The sequence below is a fragment of the Myotis nattereri genome (genome assembly GCF_964212035.1).
Source record: "Myotis nattereri genome assembly, chromosome: 1".
NCBI lineage: Eukaryota > Metazoa > Chordata > Mammalia > Chiroptera > Vespertilionidae > Myotis > Myotis nattereri.
Genome location: NC_138075.1, coordinates 56084630 through 56106957, shown reverse-complemented (window position 1 = coordinate 56106957; position 22328 = coordinate 56084630). Strand labels below are relative to the sequence as shown.

Sequence of the window (22328 nt, the reverse complement as noted above, 5' to 3'; positions counted from 1 at the left end):
AGAGCATGCTGCCAATGATTCTCTTTTGTTATGCCAATTCCTGACCTTTGGCTGTCATGTGACTAATAAAGCACTTGGCCTAGAGAACGTTAATTGGCATTGTTCTGGCAATGATGGAAACTATATTACCAGCTAAGTCCTTTCTCATAGGATCAGTGTTGGGCAGTATCTTAAATGTCACCTCCTCCCACCACGTACACTGTTTTCCAGTCTATATTTTCTCCTTTCCTTCTCTTTCTCTTCCCTTTTCCATAATCTCTGCCCCACAATATTTTTTTTATGTACTCTATGATCTAAACTAAAGGGAACTCTTAGTTGGAGTGCCTGACCTTAAGCATAATTTGTTCATCATTAATATCCATCTTATTCATGGGAAGTGGTTTTAACATTTTACATTTACCACCACACTTGATCCTTGTTTTTAAGCATATAAGTTATGGCATTATTTACTACTTATTACCCTTTTATCTTTATTGATATTTTTCTTTTATTAATATTTTACATGGGTTGTATGATGCATTTAATAAATTATCCAACATCACCAAGGTAATAATTAATGCAACTAGAATACTGGAGTTAAGACCATGGCTACTAAGAAATATCCAATAAGACAAAGGTCTCGCTTCATTAAACCAAGCAGCAAGAGCAAAGAGGCCATCTCTGTGTCAGTGGAAAACTGGACTATAGAATGTTGTGGTAGTCTGTTCCAATGACAGAGCTGCCCAGCTAACAACCAGAGTTATGAATTGTGTTGTTCCTAGTGAAAAGGCTATCTGTAGCCTGGCCAGTGTGGCTCAGTGGTTGAGTGTCAACCCATGAACCAGGAAGTCACTCTTAGATTTCTAGTCGCTGTTAGAGCCCAGGTTGTGGGCTCAATTCCCAATGCAGGTGTGCAGGAGGCAGCTGATCAATGAGTCTCTCTCATCATTGATGTTTCTATTTCTCTCTCTTTCACTCTTCCTCTCTGAAATCAGTTTTAAAAAAGGCTGACTCTAAAGTGGAGGTTAGCAAAATTTTGTATGTTAGGTGAGCATAAGGAGAAGCTATCATCTGTATTTTAGCACCATTTTGGTTGCATAAAAAAAACTAGTTTTGATGGAATAAAAATTAAATTCAATGTATTAAACTCATTTTAATAAGTATAACTATTAATATATTTTAAATTGCATATGCTTATTAGAAAAACATTGACCATAACCAAATTTATAACATAGTAAGAGTCTTCTCATTTTCTCTCACCTAATTTCATTCTACAGAGATAACTGTAGTTATTAGTTTGATGAATATTGCTCTACATATTTTCTATGTCTATATAAACACATGGGATCATATTAAATTTACTAACATGCAGATTGTGGTGTGTTTCTTTTACATAATATACTATGAGTATTTTTTCATATAAACACAAGTATTTATTTCATTCACCTTAATTATTGGGCTCTTCCCATTGTATAATATATAATAACTCATTTAATCAATATGCTATTGCTGAATATTTAGGTTGTATTATTGCTATTATAAAAAATATTGCTGTAAACATTCTTGTATAACAAATTACTTTAATCTGTGCCTTTATCCATGGATAAATTAAGATAAGTAGAAATTCTTGTATTAGCGTAATCACTAATTTTTTCAGTGGATATCCTTGAGGTGCCACTTTTCAGTTTAATCGGTGAAAATTAAGCACACATGTATACAATGGTATTTTTATTATATATGAATATAATATAATATAATATAATATAATATAATATAATATATATTTTAGTGTGTGTGTGTGTGTGTGTACCATTGCAAGCAGACCAAAATTGCATCAAATGGTTTTGTACAAAGATCCATATACCTAACAATTTTGATTATCCTACCTCTGATACTGAAAATAAAACAATGCATCAAAACAGGCTGTATATATTTTTAAGTTTCAATGTATGAAACTATCTAATAAGAGAAATAATCACTATGTGTGGTAGCTAGAGTCTCTCCTCTTTGGAAAGGTGATAGTTTATTGATTTTAGAAGAAGGGAGAGAGAGAAACATCAATCTGTTGCCTTCTGTATGTGCCCCAACTGGGGATCAAACCCACAGCCTGGTATGTGCCCTGACTGTAAATAGAATCCACCACCTTTCAGTGTAGACAGCGATGCTCCAACTAACCAACCAAGGCTCTATTTAATCTTTTTCACAGCTCTTTTATTATGAACACTGGAAGTCTCTTCTAGGAAGTCAATTACTCATTGAAATCATTTCTTTTTCCCTCCATCAGGGCTGGGTGGGGACTTTATGGTATTGACAGTATGCCAGATCTCAGAAGGAAAAAAACTTTGCCTATTGTACGAGATGTGGTAAGTCAGTCACTCCTGTTGAATTCTCTTTGATTGCATGTGTTCTCTTTGTCTTTATTGAATGCCATATTGTCCTCATTAAATAACTGACCAGTAAATATTTCATAGAATAGAACATATAAGAAGCTGGATTCTAGCAAGTGTTATATTTATTATTTCTTTAAAATCTATTAGATGGGGAAAATAACTGTAACCTTCTGACAGCTCTAGATATTAGTTGAAATTACAAATGGAGTTAAAATGACCCTATAATTGAGCAAAAAGAAGTCACACAGCATGTCAAGCAAGCTGCTGCAACTGACTTGGATGTGTTCCATGTTATGAATGACCACAAGTTTAATTTGCAGTTCAAGGCTTGCTTTGAATTTATTCATCTTAACTCAGTAGACTTTAATAGTTATAAAGTAAGCTGATAATATTAATTTATTCTCTTCTGTTCATATCAACTCTAGCCAAATGAATAAGCTCTCCCACAGCCTAAAGAAAACCATGGCTCCCAAGTCACTGTAACTTTCATTAGCCCTGAACAGAACTCTGGGTAACTCAAGCTCTCCTATACTGAGACATACTGGGGAACATCTAGAGATGCAAAGAATTAATAATGTTCTGTATTATATTATGAAAACAAATAGCCCATCAGCATAACAAAGAGTGTTTTCTGACATCCACAATGTCTTCACATTTTTTCTGGAGGCATATTTTTAATAGTTTATGACATGAAAATATATTTTTTCCCAGAGAAACCAAAATTTATTTATATCAGTAACTTCTTTGTAGTCCTCACCCAAGGACATGCCTTTATTGATTTGAGAGAGAGAGGAAAGTAGAGGAAGAGAGAGAAAGAGAAAGATGGATGTGAGAGCACATCAATCCGTTGACTCCCACATGTGCTCCAATAGGGGATCAAACCCACAACCTGGGTATGAACCCATGACCTTTCAGTGTACAGGATGATGTTCAACCAATTGAGCCACACCAGCCACGATGATATCAGTAATTTTTAATTTTGCTATGAAAACCTTCATCTGAAAGCCATCACTTTAGTTTTAAAGTAGAAAGATACAATCATGACTGGGACGATCTTTTACTGAAAAGCATGCTATGTCTGTCCTATTAGCTCAGAATACTGCCATTGTAGTGTGGATGTTATTTTAAAGTGTTAGGTTTATTTAACATCATTATACTCTTTTCTCACCTTTCTTATGTCTAATTATTTATACTTTGTTTTTTCTGACACATGGAATCTTCAGGCCATGGTAAGTGATTATTTATTTATTTAATTACTATTTTCCAATTTTCTCAATTGTACAATACACTTATTCATGGAATAAAAGTGGGCAAGATAAGGAAAATAAAGAGAGACATACAAAGATTATATGTTTGGGTTCTCCAAGAACTTAACATCTGGTTCAATTGTGAAAGACAGACCAACTTCTATAAACAGGTACAGACTAAAATAGGGTAAAGCATTATTTTAGGGACAGTAGGTGTCAGAGATGGATGATAATCTCAGATAAACCATTGGATGTAGGCCCGAATAGGTTTACACAGTAGCAGTGCAGATGGGTAGAGTGACCCCTTCCTCACTTAGGATTGTGCTGAACTTGATCTGGGTGCCTGACTTTGTAGCTACAAGGAGATGTATTTATGACCAGATGCATGACTACTATGACTTCCTGTAGCTTCTAATGGGAGAGCAGATCTAATATTCCCATATAGAACTTCTGATTTCCAAAACTTCCTATAGTACTGTCGAGTTTATTATCTATATAAATAAAAAGCCAGCAACTGGAATGCTATAATGACTGGAATGACCGGTCACTATGACACCCACTGCAGCCAGCGAACTGACCCAATGTGGGGGTGGGGCTGGCCAGCCAACCTCCCGAGGGCCCTCCCTCCAGTCGGCCTGCCCCTGATCGGCCTCTCCCACCCCATTGCCCTGAAGCCCCTCACCTTGGGCTGGCCCTGCTCCTGATCGCCCCACCCCCCACCCTAATTGGGGGCGGGCCAGCCAGCCAACCTCCCCCCATCTCCTCCTCCTGACAGGCCAGGCCCTAATCCACCCCAATTGGGGCCAGGCTGGCCAGATCCCACCTGTGCACGAATTTGTGCACTGGGCCTCTAGTATTACATATGTTTCAAGTAGAAGCAGTATAATGGTTCTATTTCACAGGGGAAACTAAAGGAACTTGACTCTTATTTAAAATCACCTAAGTTACCAGCTTGAGTGAAGAAAAAACCTCTGAGTAGAATGGTCCTCAATTGATAAAATGGACCCATGGAAGAAAATATCTTAGCTAGATTTGCCAGAATATTCCAGGGAATTGTGAACAACTCAAGAATGATCTAGCACGAATTATGACTCAGGGTCATCACACACATCAGCTGGCTCTGTGCCAATGGTCATGTTTTATGCAAGAATGTGCTCATGACCACCTTGGGGAGAAAAATCCTAAAAGCCTCTTCTAGCCTGGAAGCCATCGCTGATGACCCTGCCTTATGGGACCTCCGTGTTCTCCTCTATAAAATGTAGGGGTTGGGTTTGATGATCTAACGGGACTCTTTCCCCTTTAATGTCCTATGATTCCTCATTCTAGATGAATTGGCTGACTACTTAAAATGGCAGGTCTCTATTGACCAAAACATGAACAATAGTTTATACTCTTCCATGTTTACATTCTGCTGAGCAGTCACCTCATGTACCAATAATTCATAATTCTGTCTGTTTTAGACCTTGGCTGCCCGGAAGTCTGGACTCTCCCTGGCTATGGTGATTAGGACGTCACTGAACAATGAGGAACTGGTAGGTGCAAAGTCCATTACTGTGTCTCCTTCACAGTCCAATGGGAAGGCCATCCTGTTTGATGCAGTTATTTATAATGTTTGCTCCAGCACTCCAGGAATAACTGGAAGCATGGGAAGAGTCTGACCCTAAAACAAATTTCCCCTGGGCCTTAGCTTCACTATCTTACAAATTATCCTTTGTTGCTCAGCTATGCATAAAATGTCCCATCTTTAGAAATGTGATTCCATCCTAACACAGTTTAGCTTTTATTTTCCCCCTGAAAAAAATCCTGTTAAAATTTTACATAGTTCAAATTTTGTCGCATTTATGAGGCTTTCCAAAACACCATCCTCCCTTTCTGGCTGAGCTATTAGTTTCTTCTCTGTTTGTTTTGTTTTTAGCGTTTAATCACTACCTCCGTAAAGGAATATAGTTAAGAGTGGGGGCTATTTGGGGTGAGTCCCATATATTCCATTAAATTATCATTCTTGTATCTGGCAAGTTATGTAACTGCTGTAAATCTGAGTTCTTTCACCTGTATAGTGAGGTGACAATAAGAGGATTAAGGAGGTGGATCCATGTTTAACACCCAGCGTAGCCTAAGATATAGTTGACAATAAATACAGGTGTCTTTCTTTATTATTTTTCTTATTACACTTATTTTTATTATTTGTATAATCAACTTGCATAACCCTTTACTTTTAGACTGATATCTCTGAGGGTAACATAATATTTTGTTTGTTGATCCATATTTTCATTTGTGTTGCTTAGTACACTGTCTGGCATGAGGTGGAAGCTTTGTAATTCTTGCTGAATGAAAGAAGATACAAGTAAGCTGCAAATATCTAGGTCAGGGATTCTTAATTTGGCTCCTCAGATTCACTGGGGGGAGCTTTGAAACACACCTTCTGTCTGGGTCTCATTCCCAGTGATTCTGATTTAATTGGCTTCAGGTGTAACCTGCATCGTTTTGAAAACTCTCAGGTGATTCTAACGTGCAGTGGATGTTGTGAAATGTAGCTCCGTCCTGCACAGACACTGCTGAGGCTTTCACTTAAGACAATGTATCCGTGCCCCTTTCATATGGAAATTAATATACTCTACCTCTCTCAAAGTTAGTGATTTTGTCATTCTTATAGAATTTTTTCCCCAAAACATTACTTGTTATAAATTTCTATACCCTTGACATTTAAACATTATTTATATTTCTTATTCTCTTCTTCTTGTCATTGTCATCTTTCAAAAGCTCACATTTCCTGTGTCTTATCAGCAAACTCCCCAATCTCAATGTACATCAGCAAAACAATACATGTTCATTTGAATATCTGAGTGTTAAGGCAAGTTAAAACATTTTCTATTGTGCCAGGGAATTGAAATACTGTGGCTGCTTCCCCAGGGGATGGGACACCATCCAATATTCTGAATATAGTTTGGATTTAAGAGAAAGTAAACATCCTCTATTGATATATTCCTACACTATTCCTTTTTTATATTTTAAAATATGGTAATTGGTTTGAAGTGAAAATACTCATTGCTATAAGAACCTAAGAGGAGCCCAGCCAGTGTGGTTCAGTGGTAGAGTGGTGGTCACAGTTTGATTCCTGACCAGGGCACATGCCTGGGTTTCAGGCTCAATCCCTATTAGGGGATGTGCAAGAGGCAGCCAGTCAATGATTCTCTCTTATCATTGATGTTTCTCTCTTCCTCTCCTTCTCCCTCTCCCATTTTTTCTCTTTCTCTCTCTTGCCTTTCCTACCCCTAAAATTTTTTTAAAAAATGCTAAGAGGAAAGCAATAGAGATTAGAGGAATGTTACCACAATTTCTGAGGCTCTGACAGGGAACCTACCCTCACTTTATGGTTAAATTAACTATTGATCTACTTTTCACCAACTTAACTATCACTTCACTTCTTTAGTTTTAGAAGATGGATGTAAAAGTTTTTTGTTTGTTTGTTTGTTTTCTGTGCAGATGCTGGGTAGATACGTAGCATCCATCAGCTCCCTCTCAAATTCATAAAGCCCATTTCCCTAGAACCCATGTCTCAAAAAGTAAATGAAATATGGCCACGATAAAGCAGGCATATTAAGTGTCACCCTTGACAAGCCATCACGTTAATTCATTACATGGGCAACTAACATTAATGCTGAAGAGGATAGTGTCCATTTCTTGGTGTTGGAGGTCTTCCTAGGCACCCTCAAAGTGAAGGCCTGAAATACTGGCCTCTACATGAAGGAAAACGGCTTGGTCATGTGGAAACTATCAAATGTTAGCTCTTCTATTTTCGTTCAAGAGATGTATGTAAGAAGCTCAGGTATCTCTTCCGAAGAAGGAAAAGGCTGTAAAGCGTGATGCGAGAGACCAGGGGGTCAGCAGCACAGGCCCCATTAGCACTGTTGGCAGTGGGACAAGCATGCCAGGTGCCCCTCCATCTCAGTCCCCACTCACCCGTGAGGAGTTGGTGGAGCTCACTGGGAATCTCAGTCTAGGAAACCCTTCAGGAGTAAGGTCTCTGAGCATTTCCATCTAGCTTAATAATGCAAGAAGGGATAGCAATCTAGTGTCCATATACGGCAACAATAGTCTGCCTGGTACTACACTACCTAGCTTTGTCCTTGCTTTCAGCGTGTTTCTTCAGCGTGGACCCGACAGTGGGACAACCAGAGTAGATCCATTCAAAATTAAATAAATATTAATTGACTACTATGTGCCAAGCATTGTTTCAGATTCTGGAAATAAGGCAGTGAACAACTCAGCTCAAAATTCCTGCTTCCATGAGGCTTTAATATAGGAGGAGGGGAGCTGGCAGAGAAGAGACTGGTGGCTGCTGGAGGGGACAGAAGTTGGGGGTCTGAGTGAAAAAGGTGATGTGATTGAGAAGTACAGATTGGTAGTTACAAAATAGTCACAGGGAACACATGTTCCCTAAAACACAGCATAAGGGACCTAGTCAATAATATTGTAATAACTATGTGTGGTGCAAGTGGGTCTTGGAAATATCAGGGAGATATTGTGAAATATATGATTTTTTTAACCACTATGCTGTACACTTGAAACTAATACAAAATAATAGTCAATGTAAACTTTAATTGAACAATTAAATCATATATGTATATATATGAATATGTATATATATGTATGTGTATGTGTATGTATATGTATATGTATGTATACATATGTATATGTATATGTATATGTATATGTATATGTATATGTATATGTATATGTATATGTGGTAGAGGAGGTGCGATACTATGTTTTATATTGTTGCTGCAGGTCATGATGGAAGCTTCTATCAGGCAGGAGTTATAGAAACTCAAGCAGAGTGAGGAATACAATTCACCAAGCCTAAAAGAGATTCTAGAACCCTGCTTTTTCTATCTGGGTTTAGGACTCTGTTTAGGAGTCTGGTCTATTGGTATGCTTCCAGGATTTTCCCTTCTAAGTAAGGGTTGGTTTGTCTAGGAGACTGTGGGTCCTTCTTCCAGTAATGGGATTCAGGGCCAGTAAAAGGGACTCACAAGAGCTAGGTATGGGACTAACCAGGAGATCAGACCTGGGCCATATTCCTAGCATGATACTAGAGAGATAACATGGAGGGTTAAAGCCGGTGAGAACACCTGTCTGTTCTGGGGCTCAATCCAGATGTGGTAGGCTCACATGCACACAGCTGCTCTGGACTATTGCTCAGGAGCAGGGGCCCTTGCAAGCCACATGGACAAGTGTTGAAGTGAAATGGGCCTGAATTACAACCTCAGCTCCACCTCTTACTGCCTCTCAAAGCTTGTTTCTTATCAGTACTCCTTGACTCCCTGAGACTTGTTCACCTCATCCTGAAAATGAAAGTGATAATACTTATCTCACAATTTATGGGAATTAAAAAATGCCTTGCCAGGCAGAGCAGGTGGCAGTCAGGGAAGCAGGACAGGGACTTGTGTTGAGGTATCCAGGATATATAGTAAGTTCAAGGTTTCCCTGTCACTTGGCAGCTGAGGGTCTGATGCCAGGGAGTACTGAGTTGGAAACCAGCAGTAATGACGCCAAATGTAAACACCATCTCATTTGCAAGTGTTGCTATTGGTCATGCTTTTGTCCTTCTTCCAAAGAGCTTGAGGTAGATGTTGGTCCACCACACCTGTAGCTATGGTAACCTGAGGAAGTTACAGAAACTTTCTTGACCTTGATTTCCTCATATGTTTACTAATTATATAAGACTTTTGCATCTGTGTTCCAATGGCCTTTGATTACTGTGTCTTTGAGCAATTTGGGCATCAATAATAAATCAGCTTCATAAAGTAAGTTGGGAAATTTCCTTTTTGTCACTTCTCTGTGATGGTTTGCATGAAATAAATGCTGCTATACCTTGAAAGACTAGCAAAACTTGCTACTAAAACCATCTTTATTTTCTTAGGGTAGCGATTTGACAACAGAATCAATTTATTTAATATAATAATCCTATCCATGTTTTTTAAACGTTTCTTCTTGGGTCAATTTTGATAATTTTTTTCTCAGAAAGTTTTTTTCCCTAAATGCTCTAATTTAGTACCACCAAATTATTCAAATAATCATATCAATTCAAATAATCTTATCATTATCTTATCATTTCATACTTTCTATCTTTTGTAAAATCAGTACTATAAGAGGTATATCTGACATTTGTTTTATTGATTCCAAAGTGTTTCTTTGTTATCTATTTTGTTTATTTCTGTTCTTGTAATGTTTAGATTCACCCTCTATTCTCTTTGTATTCATTCTGATGCTACTTTTGTAACTTATTAAGTTGGATATGTAGTTTAATAATTTTCATTGTTATCAACTATTGCATACATACAGAGAATATTCACAACATAAGTGAAGGAAATAAATAGCAATAACACATACACCTAGGAATCCATGGCTCAGTTGTAGAAAGAGAATATTTCCATCCTGTGTATTTCTTCCTCATTTTCTTTTTTATTCCAGCCTTAAATATTTTGTCTGTTTCTTACCACACTTGTCTATTTTAACATAATTTCCTTTTTGAACATATGCATTTAAAGTTATTCATTTTCCTTTCAGTTCATTTTAATTGCATCATACAAGTTGTATATATAATGCTTCTACTATTGTCATATAGTTATTTCATAAATGATCCACTGGTTAGTATTTTGGCTCCTCAATTACATAGAAATATTTTTTAATCTTCCAAAGATAAGTCATATGGGTTTAATTTTCGTTACTGGATTGTGTTCAGAGGACATGGACTGTATACTCAGTCTTTAGTATTTAATTGAGAATTGTTTTATGGCTTATTACATAATCAATTTTGTAGATATCCCATATGAGCCTTTCTTGTTGGGTACATTAATTTTGGGAGTTTTATACTACCAATAAACTGTTTCATTCAGTTTTGCTAGCAGGCTTATCTTTTAGATGCTTTTTCCTTTAAATATATTCTATGTGATATTAATACAGCTACACTAGATTGATTAGGTCAATTTTTTCTTGATATATTTTCTAGTCCCATTTTAAATATCTTAATGCTATATGTGTATCTCATAAACACACAGCTTTATTTTAAAATTCCATTTGAGAAGTTATCTTTTTACAGATAAATTCAGTCTGTTTATACTTATATTTGAGCTTTGTGCTATTTCTTTTAAAAAATTGACTCTTTTTTCTTTATCTCTTTTCCAATCTTCCTTTGTATAGATTGAGTTTTCTTTATTTTCCCTTTTCTCCATCAAATGGGTTATCTATACTATTTCTTGTAATATAGTTAATATATTTCTTAAATGTTTAATAAGCATACTTTACTTCTCAAAATTTAAAGGCTGATGAACAAAGTAAACTGTTGAACAAAATTGGTCCAGAGACATACAAGCATGGAACAGACTGTTGAATCTCAGACGGAAAGCTGGGGTGGCTAGGTAGGTGGGAAGAGATTAACCAAAGAGCTTGTATGCATATATGCATAAGCCATGGACACAGATAATAGGGTGATGAAGGCCTGGGGCAGGGAACACGAGTGGGTTATAAAAAGCCAAGGGGAGAAAAAAGAGGATATATGTAATACTTTCAACAATTAAGATTTAAAAATAAAATAGTCAATAATTCTGTTCTGAAAAAAAAGATATAAATAAAGGTCTGAAAATGCTTAGGCTCCCATTACTACCCTCTCTGTCCACATTAGGAGGAAGGCAAGTCCAAATATCATGTCTGGAAATGGTCTGAAAACCCCAAGTTCCCAGTTCATGTGTTTTAACTAAATCACGAGCACATCTCTTGGGTTTCCATAGAAACAATGTTTGTAATTCTGACATTGTTTCTTTCTTTTTTTTTCTTTTTCATTCCAGGTACCCGGGGAATCTATTTCTTTTTGGCTCTTTTACATATTAAATCTTTTTTTCCAATACTGCTGAAGTAGGCTATATTAACTTAGTCTGCCATGCTGCCAGATAAGTTTTCCAATATGTAAAATGAATGTACTTTTATTTCTAGAGCCATTGTTGGGGGAATCAAATAGATAACAAATAGAAAACACTTCAACAATTTTTGATACATAAACATGTAGTAAATATTAGTTATTATTTTTATTATTAACTGCATCACAAAAATTTGTATGGCTAAATGACTGGCTTTGCTTGGTCACACAATAGAACAGTAGAATGAGTTTTCTCTAAGGCAGATAGTTATTCCCTTCCCTCTCTTCCTTGGGCAATATCCTAACCCATATTCCTGCTCTTTCATGGCCTCTGTCAGAATATTTGTAAGGACTCTCTTCTTACAAATATTCTTACAGAAAAAAGAAAACATCAACAAAACAACAAGAAAGCCCACTGCATGGGAAAACATATTTGCCAATATTATCACCGATAAGGGTTTAATCTCCAACATTTACAGGGAACTCATAAAACTTAACAAAAGGAAGATAAACAACACAATAAAAAAATGGGCAATGGACCTAAATAGATACTTTTTGAAAGAAGACAGAAGGAAGGCGAAGAGACATATGAAAACATGGTCAAAGTCACTAATCATTCGAGAGATGCAAATCAAAACAACAATGAGGTAGCATCTCACACCTGTCAGAATGGCTATCATCAACAAATGACAAGTGCTGTTGAGGATGCGGAGAAAAAGGAATCCTCGTGCACTGCTGGTGGGAATGCAGACTGGTGCAGCCACTGTGGAGAACAGTGTGGAGTTTCCTCAAAAAACTAAAAATGGAACTCCCATTTGACCCAGTGATCCCACTTTTGAAATATATCCCAAGAAATTAGAAACACCAATCAGAAAGGATGTATGCACCCCTCTCTTCATAGCAGCACAATTTACCATAGCTAAGATTTGGAAACAGCCTAAGTGCCCATCAGCAGATGAGTGGATTAAAAAACTGTGGTACATCTGCACAGTGGAATACTACACTGTGGTAAAAAAGAAGGAATTCTTACATTTGCAACAGCATGGATGGAACTGGAGAGCATTACGCTAAGCGAAATAAGACAGTCAGAGAAAGATAAATATCACATGATCTCACTCATTTATGAAATATAATGAACAACATAAACTGATAAGCAAAAATAGATCCAGAGACAGAGAAGCATCGATCAGACCATCAAACCTCAGAGGGAAGGTAGGGGCGGGTGGGGGGTAAAGGGAGAGATCAACCAAAGGACTTGTATGCATGCATATAAGCCTAACCAATGGACACAGACACCAGGGGGGTGAGGGCATGAGTTGGGGGGGGGGGGGTGGGCAATGATGGGTTAAGGAAACATATGTAATACCTCAATCAATAAAGAAAAAAACAAAACCTCCTTAAGTCATATGCCCTAAAGCTTAAAAAAAAAAAGGAATATTTGTAAGAACTCAGTCTCTACCCCAAGTAATCAAATTTCTTTCCATGTTAAAATGACTAAAGTTGTCCCCACTGGAGGGATTCCCATTATATTTGGCTTTATTTTAATAAATTACTCATCATTTATCACCTCCATTGTTTATATATACATTTTTTATTAAAAGTCTCAATTGGAGAAAAATTGTTACTTATAGAACATGACAAATCTACCCTAATTTCTTTTCAGACCATGTTCTGTCATAATACAAGGCACATCCCAACTTCTACTCTCCTTGAATTATTTAATTACCCACTTTATCATTGTTCTGCCTTTTTTATTTGGACTCACCCTGCAAGTTACTTAGGTCAGTGATAATTAGTATCCGTTATAAAATAATCTGTTAAGTAAAAACAAATTACTTAATAGTCTTCCATGGATAGGTACAAAACTTTTATCTCTATTTGTATTTTATCTAACAAAAAATAATTTACCTGAGTAATTTTAGCTTCTATAATTGTAGGTGATGATTCTGATGAGTAAATCGTCCCTAAATTATGTCTGGAACTTACAGGGTGGGGCAAAAGTAGGTTTACAGTTGTTCATATGGAAAGTAATACAATAATTAATGAATAATAATACAGGAAGACATTATGTGTTTTGTGTACTTAAACTGTAAGCCTACACTGTATTTTGCCCCACCCTGTATTCTACCATTACTCTGTCTTCATGTTTATAACAAATTTTAAAGGGCACGCACCTAATCTTTGCTCTGCAAATGTTTCTGATGACTTTGTCCAGAAATAATAACATGATACCTATAGGACAGCAAATAGATTTTTTTTCCCCTGAAGAGCATGCAGCAAGCACACAACAAATATTTCAAAACAGTGGAAAATTTTTTGAGGCTAGGGATGTTTTTATAATTCCGTGAGGGAAATCCACAGGATGAAGAGGAAAAGAAACCTTCATTAGCCAAGTCACTGGTTAACATCGTGGGGAGGAAAAGAGAAAAGCCACATGGCAGACAGAGGTAGATGAGCTGTGTTCCTGTCCTAAGTACTAACAGTTGGTAGATTGGAATATTGATGGTCTAAAAACACTAGTCACTACTCTTGGCAGGAAGCCTGTTTGCTTTACTTCTTGGACTCATTTTAATTTCCTCACATAGAAAAATCAATTCATTTCCTTCCAGTGTCCTAATTATTCAAAAAGTGACATATTAAGGGAACTCACCTTATATTTCTATTTCTTGGATCAGAAATCCTTAACAAAATATTTTTCTAGAATGTGAGCATCCTCCACTTTGTAGTCTGTAGTTTGTACTTGTCTACAAAGGTTTACTAGAGTTAAGGCATTTCTCTTACTTTCATTTCTACAGATTAAAAGGGGTTCTGCACACCATAAAACTGCCTCCTTTTTTTGAATCACTTTATTAATGTAAAAATGTTCTTTTTTCCTAATTGCAATCTCTCATTCTATCTATAAATAGGAAAAAAAGAGATAAAGACCATTCCTAACTTGAAAAAATTAAAAACTTTATTTTTTAATTTTTGTGCATTATAAATTTTTACAACGAGCATATATTTTATTATAATCGGAAGGTACATACATATGCTTGCTGCAGAAGATTTGGAAACTTTAGAAACCTTTAAAATAGATTAGCATCAAGTCTCCGTAATTTCTGAATTCACTTTGTCCTCGGGACCTAGTCTCAGTAATCAGAGCTCTGCTTGTTCTTGGGGCCACCCTCTCCATGTGTTTGGTTCCTGGTTTTCGGAGGCCAGAGACCCTCTTGTGATAACACATCCAGTTCTATCCTTTCACTTCAGCTAGGATCCTATTAGCTGTACCTACCTATTTTTTGCCGCTCAAACTGCTACATTAAAAATTATCTTCTCTTCCCTTTAATCCAGCTCCTGTGGTGAGTTACACACTTCCATTTCCCAGGGCTAGTTTTAGTGTGTCCCCTTGTTTTCTTCCGTCTTGCTTTTATTCAGTGCCCCTTAACCTATCTTTTTGCCTTATTCCACAAAATCCCACACTCTCAGTTCTTATAATCTTGCTTATTTTGCTGCTAAGAAAGCACCTTCTTTCCCCCAAGATGCAATATGCCTCTGAGATATAAGAATCCCCTTCTTTGAGGTGTATTTTTAAACGATGTCCTTGACAATTCACTGAACAAGTTTTTAAGCTGACCATAATTACATTTTATGCTTTGCTGGAGTAAGAAATGTTTTATGTGTCATTTATTTTAGAGTAATTTTCAATATGTCAATATCCCAAAAATCAAGAATGAAAAAGACTCACACGATCATTTTCCTGAGACTATGGAAATATACCCTCTAGTAGATTATTGAATGTTTTCCTCCCGCATCTTACAGCTTTTAAATGTTGGCATTTGTTTTAATACTCCATTCAATTGATTTTCAATGCAATGTCTAATAAATGTTTCACATTTTTATTTTTTGAAATTAGCTTCACTCTCTTTTCATAAAATGGATCATGGCTCTTTAACAAAACCAAACCAAACAAAGCATTTCAATGAAATTATCTCAGCTGTCTATCCAAAACTCTGTTTTCTGTCAGAATATTTAATTTTTATCAAATGTTTCTTATATCTATTACTCTTATGATAGCCTATGGATGTAGAGCACTGACTATATATCACTTGAATTCAATAAAAAGAAAATGGACATGGGGATTAGATGACATGTACTAATCATTTATTTAATCTTAAAATATAAATTCATCTTAAAAAAATAACTTCTTGCTCAACTCTGCTTTCTAAGTTCATATGTATTTCTTACTTTTCTATGTTCAGTAACACTGACTTGTATTTCCACCCAGTGTTCCTTTGAGTTAGAATTATAATTATTTTTCCTTTACTAAAAGAAACAACAAATTACCTGATATGATTGCAAATATAACTAAATTCCCTCCTTTATTTTAGCCAAACCAGAAATGTGCTCTCTCTCTCTCTCTCTCTCTCTCTCTCTCTCTCTCTCTCTCTCTCTCTCTCTCTCCCTCCCTCCCTCCCTCCCTCCCTCCCTCTTCAGACGCTCAACTCAGCTAGAACAGGAAACTGTAACTGTATAGATAGCTCATGGAGAATGTAATGCCAAGAATCATTCAATTCACTTTAATAATATTAAAGATACCCACCTTGCTAAGCAGTAAAGGGGGAGCAAAGATAAATAATACATGCTCCTAATTCTGAAATAACTTTTTGTCTAAAGTTTTACATATGTCCCCTTTTTCCCACTAGACCCCTGCCCCCAGGCATTCCCAATTGGGCAAGCCTCCACTGCCCCAGTGTCTGTGTCCATTGGTTATGCTACTATGCATGCATACAAGTCCTTTGGTTGCTCTCTATCCCCCCACTTCCCCTGCGATTTGTCTCTGGATCTACTCTTGTTCATCAAATTATGTTGATCATTATATCCCACATATGGGTGAGAGCATGTGATATTTATCTTTCTCCCACTGGCTTATTTTGCTTAGCATAATGCTCTCCAGTTCTATCCATACTGTTGCAAATGATAAAAGTTCCTTATTTTTTATAATGGCTTCACCAGTCTGCATTCCCACCAGCAGTGCATAAGGGTTCCGTTTTCTCCACATCCTTGACAGCGCTTGTCGTTTGTTGATTTGTTGATGATAGTCATTCCGACAGTGTGAGATGGTATGTCATTGTTGTTTTGATTGGCATCTCTTGGAAGATTAGTGACTCTGAGCATGTTTTCATATGTCTCTTGGCCATTCTTCTGTCTTTTTTCGAAAAGTGTCTATTTAGGTCCTTTGTCCATTTTTTGATTGGATCGTTTATCTTCCTTTCTTTAAGTGGTGTGAGTTCTCCGTAAATTTTGGAGATTAAACCCTTATCTGAAATATCATTGTAAAATATGTTCTCCCTTGCAGTGGGCTTTCTTGTTGTTTTGTTGATGGTTTCTTTTGCTGTGCAGAAGCTTTTTATTTTGATGGAGTCCCATTTGTTTATTTTCTCATTAGTCTCCATTGCCCTAGGATCTGTGTCTATATAGATATTGTTATGATGTATGTCTGCTATTTTGCTGCCTATGGAGTCTTATAGGATATTTATGGTTTCCCATCTTACATTGAAGTCCTTTAGTCATTTTGAGTTTGTTTTTGTGTATAGTGTAAGTTGGTGATCTAGTTTCATTTTTTTGCATGTATCTGACCAAATTTCCCAGAACCATTTATTAAAGAGACTGTCTTGCCTCCATTGTATGCTCTTGTCTCCTTTAGTCAAATATTAATTGAGCATAATGGCTTCGGTCAATTTCTGGGTTCTCTGTTCTGTTTCCTCGGTCTATATGTCTGTTCTTGTGCCAGTACCAGGCAGTTTTGAGAACCGTGGCTTAGTAATATAGCTTGATATCTGGTATTGTGATCCCTCTTCTTTCTCAGGATTGCTGTGACTATTTGGGGTCTTTTTTATTCCAGATAACTTTTTGGAGAGTTTGTTCTAGATCTTTGAAGTATGTCATTAGTGTTTTAATGGAGATTGCATTAAATCTGTAGATTGCTTTGGGTAGTATGGACATTTTAATGATGTTGATTCTACCAATCCATGAACATGGTATGCTCTTCCATTTGTTTATGTCTCCCTCTATCTCTTTTTTCAATGTCCTATAGTTTATGAGTACAGGTCTTTTACCTCCTTAGTTAAGTTTATTCCTTGGTATCTTAATTTTTTTGGTGCAATGGTAAATGGTATTGTTTTTTTCATTTCTCTCTGTGAGTGCCATATATATAGATCTCTCTCTCTCTCTCTCTCTCTCTCTCTCTCTCTCTCTCTCTATATATATATATATATATATATATATATATATATATATATGCCAGCGTCCAAAATGTCTGCAATGACCAAGGCTCAACCGAACACCAGAAGTCAGTGCTGGGTTGCCTTGGTGACCCAGCACTGACTGCAGCCGGTGCTGGTGCAGTGACCCAGCACTGACTGCCAAGGGGGCTGTGGATCAGGCCCAGAGAGAGGCCTGCATAAAGAGGGCAGGGTCTGATCCACAGCCTCTGTGGCAGCTGTTGATCAGCCGTTGCCTCTCTTTCTCTCTGGGCTTTGCCAACAGCCACACCTCTGTTTCTCTCCAGGCCTCCAGGGGGAGGGCTGCTGATCAGCCCCGCCTCTTTGATCAGGCCCAGAGACAGGCCTAGAGATGCTGACTGGCATAGAAACCAACCATTCAGAACCAAATGTGGGTGAAGTGTGAGGAGCCAATGGCTGCCTAGGAAGTGGAGTTTTTGACGCCGACTGGCATAGAAACCGACCAATCAGAACCTAATCTGGGTGAACTGTGTAGGCAAACCTAAGGTGGGGGCTGAGGAAGGGTTTTAAGGGCAACAACTGTTTGGTGTAAGGTGTAAGAAAGTGGTTCAATTTTTTAATGAATGCTTTGGCGTATGGCTAGCTATCAGTCTAGATATATGTGTTTTTGTCGGCCAAGAGCATCACCTCCTGCTGAAAAAGGCTCCCCCCCCCATTTAAGCAATCCTAAACTATATAATCTAGATATACTAATAAACAGATAATATGCTAATTAGACGGGGTTGACCAGCCGTCTTCCAGATGTCCAACTTCCTTATGGACAAAACCATGGTGGTGGGGGCCGAGGCCGAGGCAGTTAGGGGCAATCAGGCCAGCAGCAGAGGGCACGTGGGGGCAAGATAAGGCCAGCAGGGGAGGGAAGTTAGGGGCAATCAGGCAGGCAGGCAGGTGAGCAGTTAGAAGCCAGCTGTCCCAGATTGCAAGAGGGATGTCCAACTGCCGGTTTTGGCCCAATCCCTAAACCGGCGTTCTGACATCCCCCAAGGGGTCCTGATTGGAGAGGGTGCAGGCTGAGCTGAGGGAACCCCCTCCCCCCTGTGCATGAATTTTGTGTACCGGGCCACTAGTTGCTGTATAAAAAGGCCATAGATTTCTGGGTGTTAATTTTGTGTCCTGCTACATTGCCGAATTCATTTATTAGTAATCATCTAGTAGTTTTTTGATGGAGTCTTTGGGGTTTTCTAGTATAGTGTCATGTCATCTGCAAATAAGGACAGTTTTACTTCTTTTCCAATTTGGATGCCTTTTATTTCTTCTTGTCTCATTGCTATGGCTGGCCCTTCCAGTACTATATCGAACAAGAGTGGTGTAAGTGGTCATCCCTGCCTTGTTTCTATTCTCAGGGAAAATGAGTTTAGTTTTTGTCCATTGAGTGTGATGTTGGCTGTAGGTTTGTCATATAAGGCTTTTATTATGTTGAGGTATGATCCCTCTAGTCCCACTTTGCTGAGAATTTTTATCAAGAAAGGGTGTTGGATTTTGTCAAATGCTTTTTCTGCATTGATTGATATGATTATGTGATTTTTTTCTCTCAATTTGTTTATGTGATATATTACATTTATTGATTTGCAGATATTGTACCATCCTTGTATGATCTTTCTAATGTAATGCTGATTCTTATTTGTTGAGGATTTTAGCATCTATGTACATCAAGGATATTGGCCTGTAGTTCTGTGTGTGTGTGTGTGTGTGTGTGTGTGTGTGTGTGTGTGTCTTTATCTGGTTTTGGGATTAGGTTAATGCTGGCTTCATAGAAAGAGCTTAGAAGTGTGCCTTCCTCTTGAATTTTTTGGAATAGTCTGAGGAGGATAGGTTTTAGTTCTTCTTTGAATGCTTGGTAGAACTCCCCTGTAAAGTCATCCATACCAGGGCTTTTCTTTGCTGGAAGATTTTTGATCACTGCTTTAATTTCTTCAGTAGTTACCGGCCTATTCAGGTTTTTTTATTCTTCCTGATTGAGTTTGGGGAGCTTGTGTTTTTCTAAGAATATGTCCATTTCATCTAGGTTGTCCATTTTGTTGGAATAGAGTTGTTCATGGTATTTTTTTATAATGCTTTGTATTTCTGTGGGGTCTGTTGTTATTTCTCCTCTTTCATTTATGATTTTGTTTATTTGAGTCCTCTCTCTTTGCTTCTTGGTGAGCCTGGCTAGAGGTTCATCAATCTTGTTTATCCTTTCAAAGAACCAGCTCTTGGTTTTGTTGATCTTTTGTATTGTTTTTTTGTTTTGTTTTGTTTTTAACTCTATGTAATTTATTTCCATTCTGATCTTTATTATTTCTTTCCTTCTGCTTATGCTGGGCTTTTCTTATTGCTCTCTTTATATCTCTTTGAGTTGGAGGGTTAGAAAATTCATTACCATTTTTTCTTGTTTTTTGAGATAAGACTGTAGAGCTATAAACTTCCCTCTCAACTGCTTTCATTGTGTCCCATAGATTTTGGATTGTGTTTTCATTGCCATTTGTTGCCATGATGCTTTTTATTTCTTCTTTGATCTCTCTGGTAACCCAATCATTGTTTAATAGCATGCTATTTAGCCTCCAGGTGTTTGATTTTTTTCATTGTTTTTATTGTAGTTGATTTCTAATTTTATGCCATTGTGATCTGAAAAGATGCTTGATATGATTTCTATCTTCTTGAATTTGAAGAGACTTTGCCTGTGTCCTAATATGTGGTCTATCTTTGAAAATGACCCATGTGTGCTTGAGAAGAAAGTACATTCTGTGGCTTTGGGGTAAAATGTTATGAAGATATCAATTAATTCCATCTAATCTAGTGAGTCATTTAGGATTAATGTTTCTTTGCTGATTTTTTGTTTAGAGGATTTATCCAGTGGTGTTAGTGGGGTATTAAAATCCCCTACTATGACTGTATTGCCTTCAATTTATCCCTTTATATCCTCCGGAAGTTTTTTATGTATTTCGGTTCTCCTACGTTGGGTGCATATATGTTTACCAGAGTTATATCTTCTTGTTGAATTGCTCCCTTTAGTATTATGAGATGGTCTTCCTTATCTCTTGTTATGGCCTTCACTTTGAGGTCTAATTTGTCAGATATAAGTGTTGCTACCCCAGCTTTCTTTTCATTTCTATTCATCTGAAAAACCTTTTTGCATCCCTCCACCATCAGTCTGTGTGAGTCCTTTGTTCTGAGGTGGGTCTCCTATAGACAGCAGATATATGGATCATATTTTCTTATCCATTCAGCTACCCTATATCTTTTGATTGGGGCATTTAATCCATTTACATTTAAGGTTATTATTGGTAGGTACTTGTTTGTTGCCATTTATATTCTTTATGCCTGTGTTCCTTCTTCCCTTCCTATTTCTTCTTTTTACAGCAGACCCTTTAGCATTTCTTGCATTACTGGTTTGGTGGTAATAAACTCCCTTAGTCCTTTGTCTGTGAAGCTCCTGATTTCACCCTCAACTTTGATTGTTAGCCTTGCTGAGTACAGTATTCTTGGATTCTGACCCTGCATGACTTAATATATTTCATTCCATTATCTTCTGGTCTGATGTGTTTCCATTGAGAAATCAGTCCATAGTCTGATGGGAGATCCCTTATAGGTAATTTTCTGTCTCTTTCTGGCAGCCTTTAAGATTCTTACTTTGTCAGTTTTTGCCAATTTAATTATAATGTGTCTTGGTGTCAGTCTTTTTGGGTTCATCTTGTTTGGGACTCTGTGAGCTTTTTGGACTTGTGTGAGTTTTCTCTTCTTCCCAATGTCAGGGAAGTTATTTGTTATTATTTCTTCAAACAGGTTTTATATTCCTTGCTCAGTTTCCTCTTCTTCTGGGACCCCTGTTATGTGGGCGTTGTATTGTTTCCTGTCTCAAAGTTCCCTTAGGCTCTCCTCCTGTTTTTTAAGTTTTATTTCCAGTTGCTGCTCTACTTGGGTATTTTTTCCTACCTTGTCTTCTAGCTCACTGATGTGTTCCTCCACTTCTCTTAGTCTGCTGTTGATGCTTTCTATTGTGTTATTTATTGCAGCGATGTCATTTTTCATTTCTTCTTGATTCTTACACATATTGTTGAATTTGTCTTCCAACCTTTGCAGCGTCCTTATGACCATTGCTCTGGGTTCTTTCTCTGACATATTGCTTGCCTCCATTTCATTTACTTCCTTTCCTGGTGATTCATCGTTTTCTGTTGTCTGGGCGATGTGTCTTTGTTTCCCCATGTTCGCTCCTCTCAGTGTATCTGGTTATGTAGCTCTGTCTCTCCTGCATTGACTTAAAGGCACAAAATACAACATGACAAGACACAATGCACAGGGCACCAAACACAAATGTATTCACTATACCAATAACCCCAAACAAATGTGACCACCAGAACAAAGAGAATTAGGGGAGCGAAAAGAGTGCAAAAGTGATATTGAGAAAAGTACAAAATGCAAAAGAGAAAAGAAAGAAGAAAAAAGAAGGGGAAAAATATATGTATATGGGGAGAAAACTCCAATAAACCAACAACTAATCCAAAAAATGCAAACAACAAACACCCAGATATGTATGCAA

At 37.3% G+C, this 22328-nt stretch overlaps 1 protein-coding gene across 1 annotated transcript in view; it reads left to right on the top strand.

The window, feature by feature from the left end:
- The window catches only part of UNC13C (unc-13 homolog C), a 709455-nt gene that overhangs the window by 387125 nt on the left and 300002 nt on the right, over positions 1-22328 (top strand). The window contains exons 7-8 of the mRNA XM_081108846.1: positions 2264-2342; positions 5077-5148. Of these exons, the coding sequence (XP_080964972.1) occupies positions 2264-2342; positions 5077-5148 (151 nt within the window). The remainder of the gene's footprint in view (positions 1-2263; positions 2343-5076; positions 5149-22328) is intronic.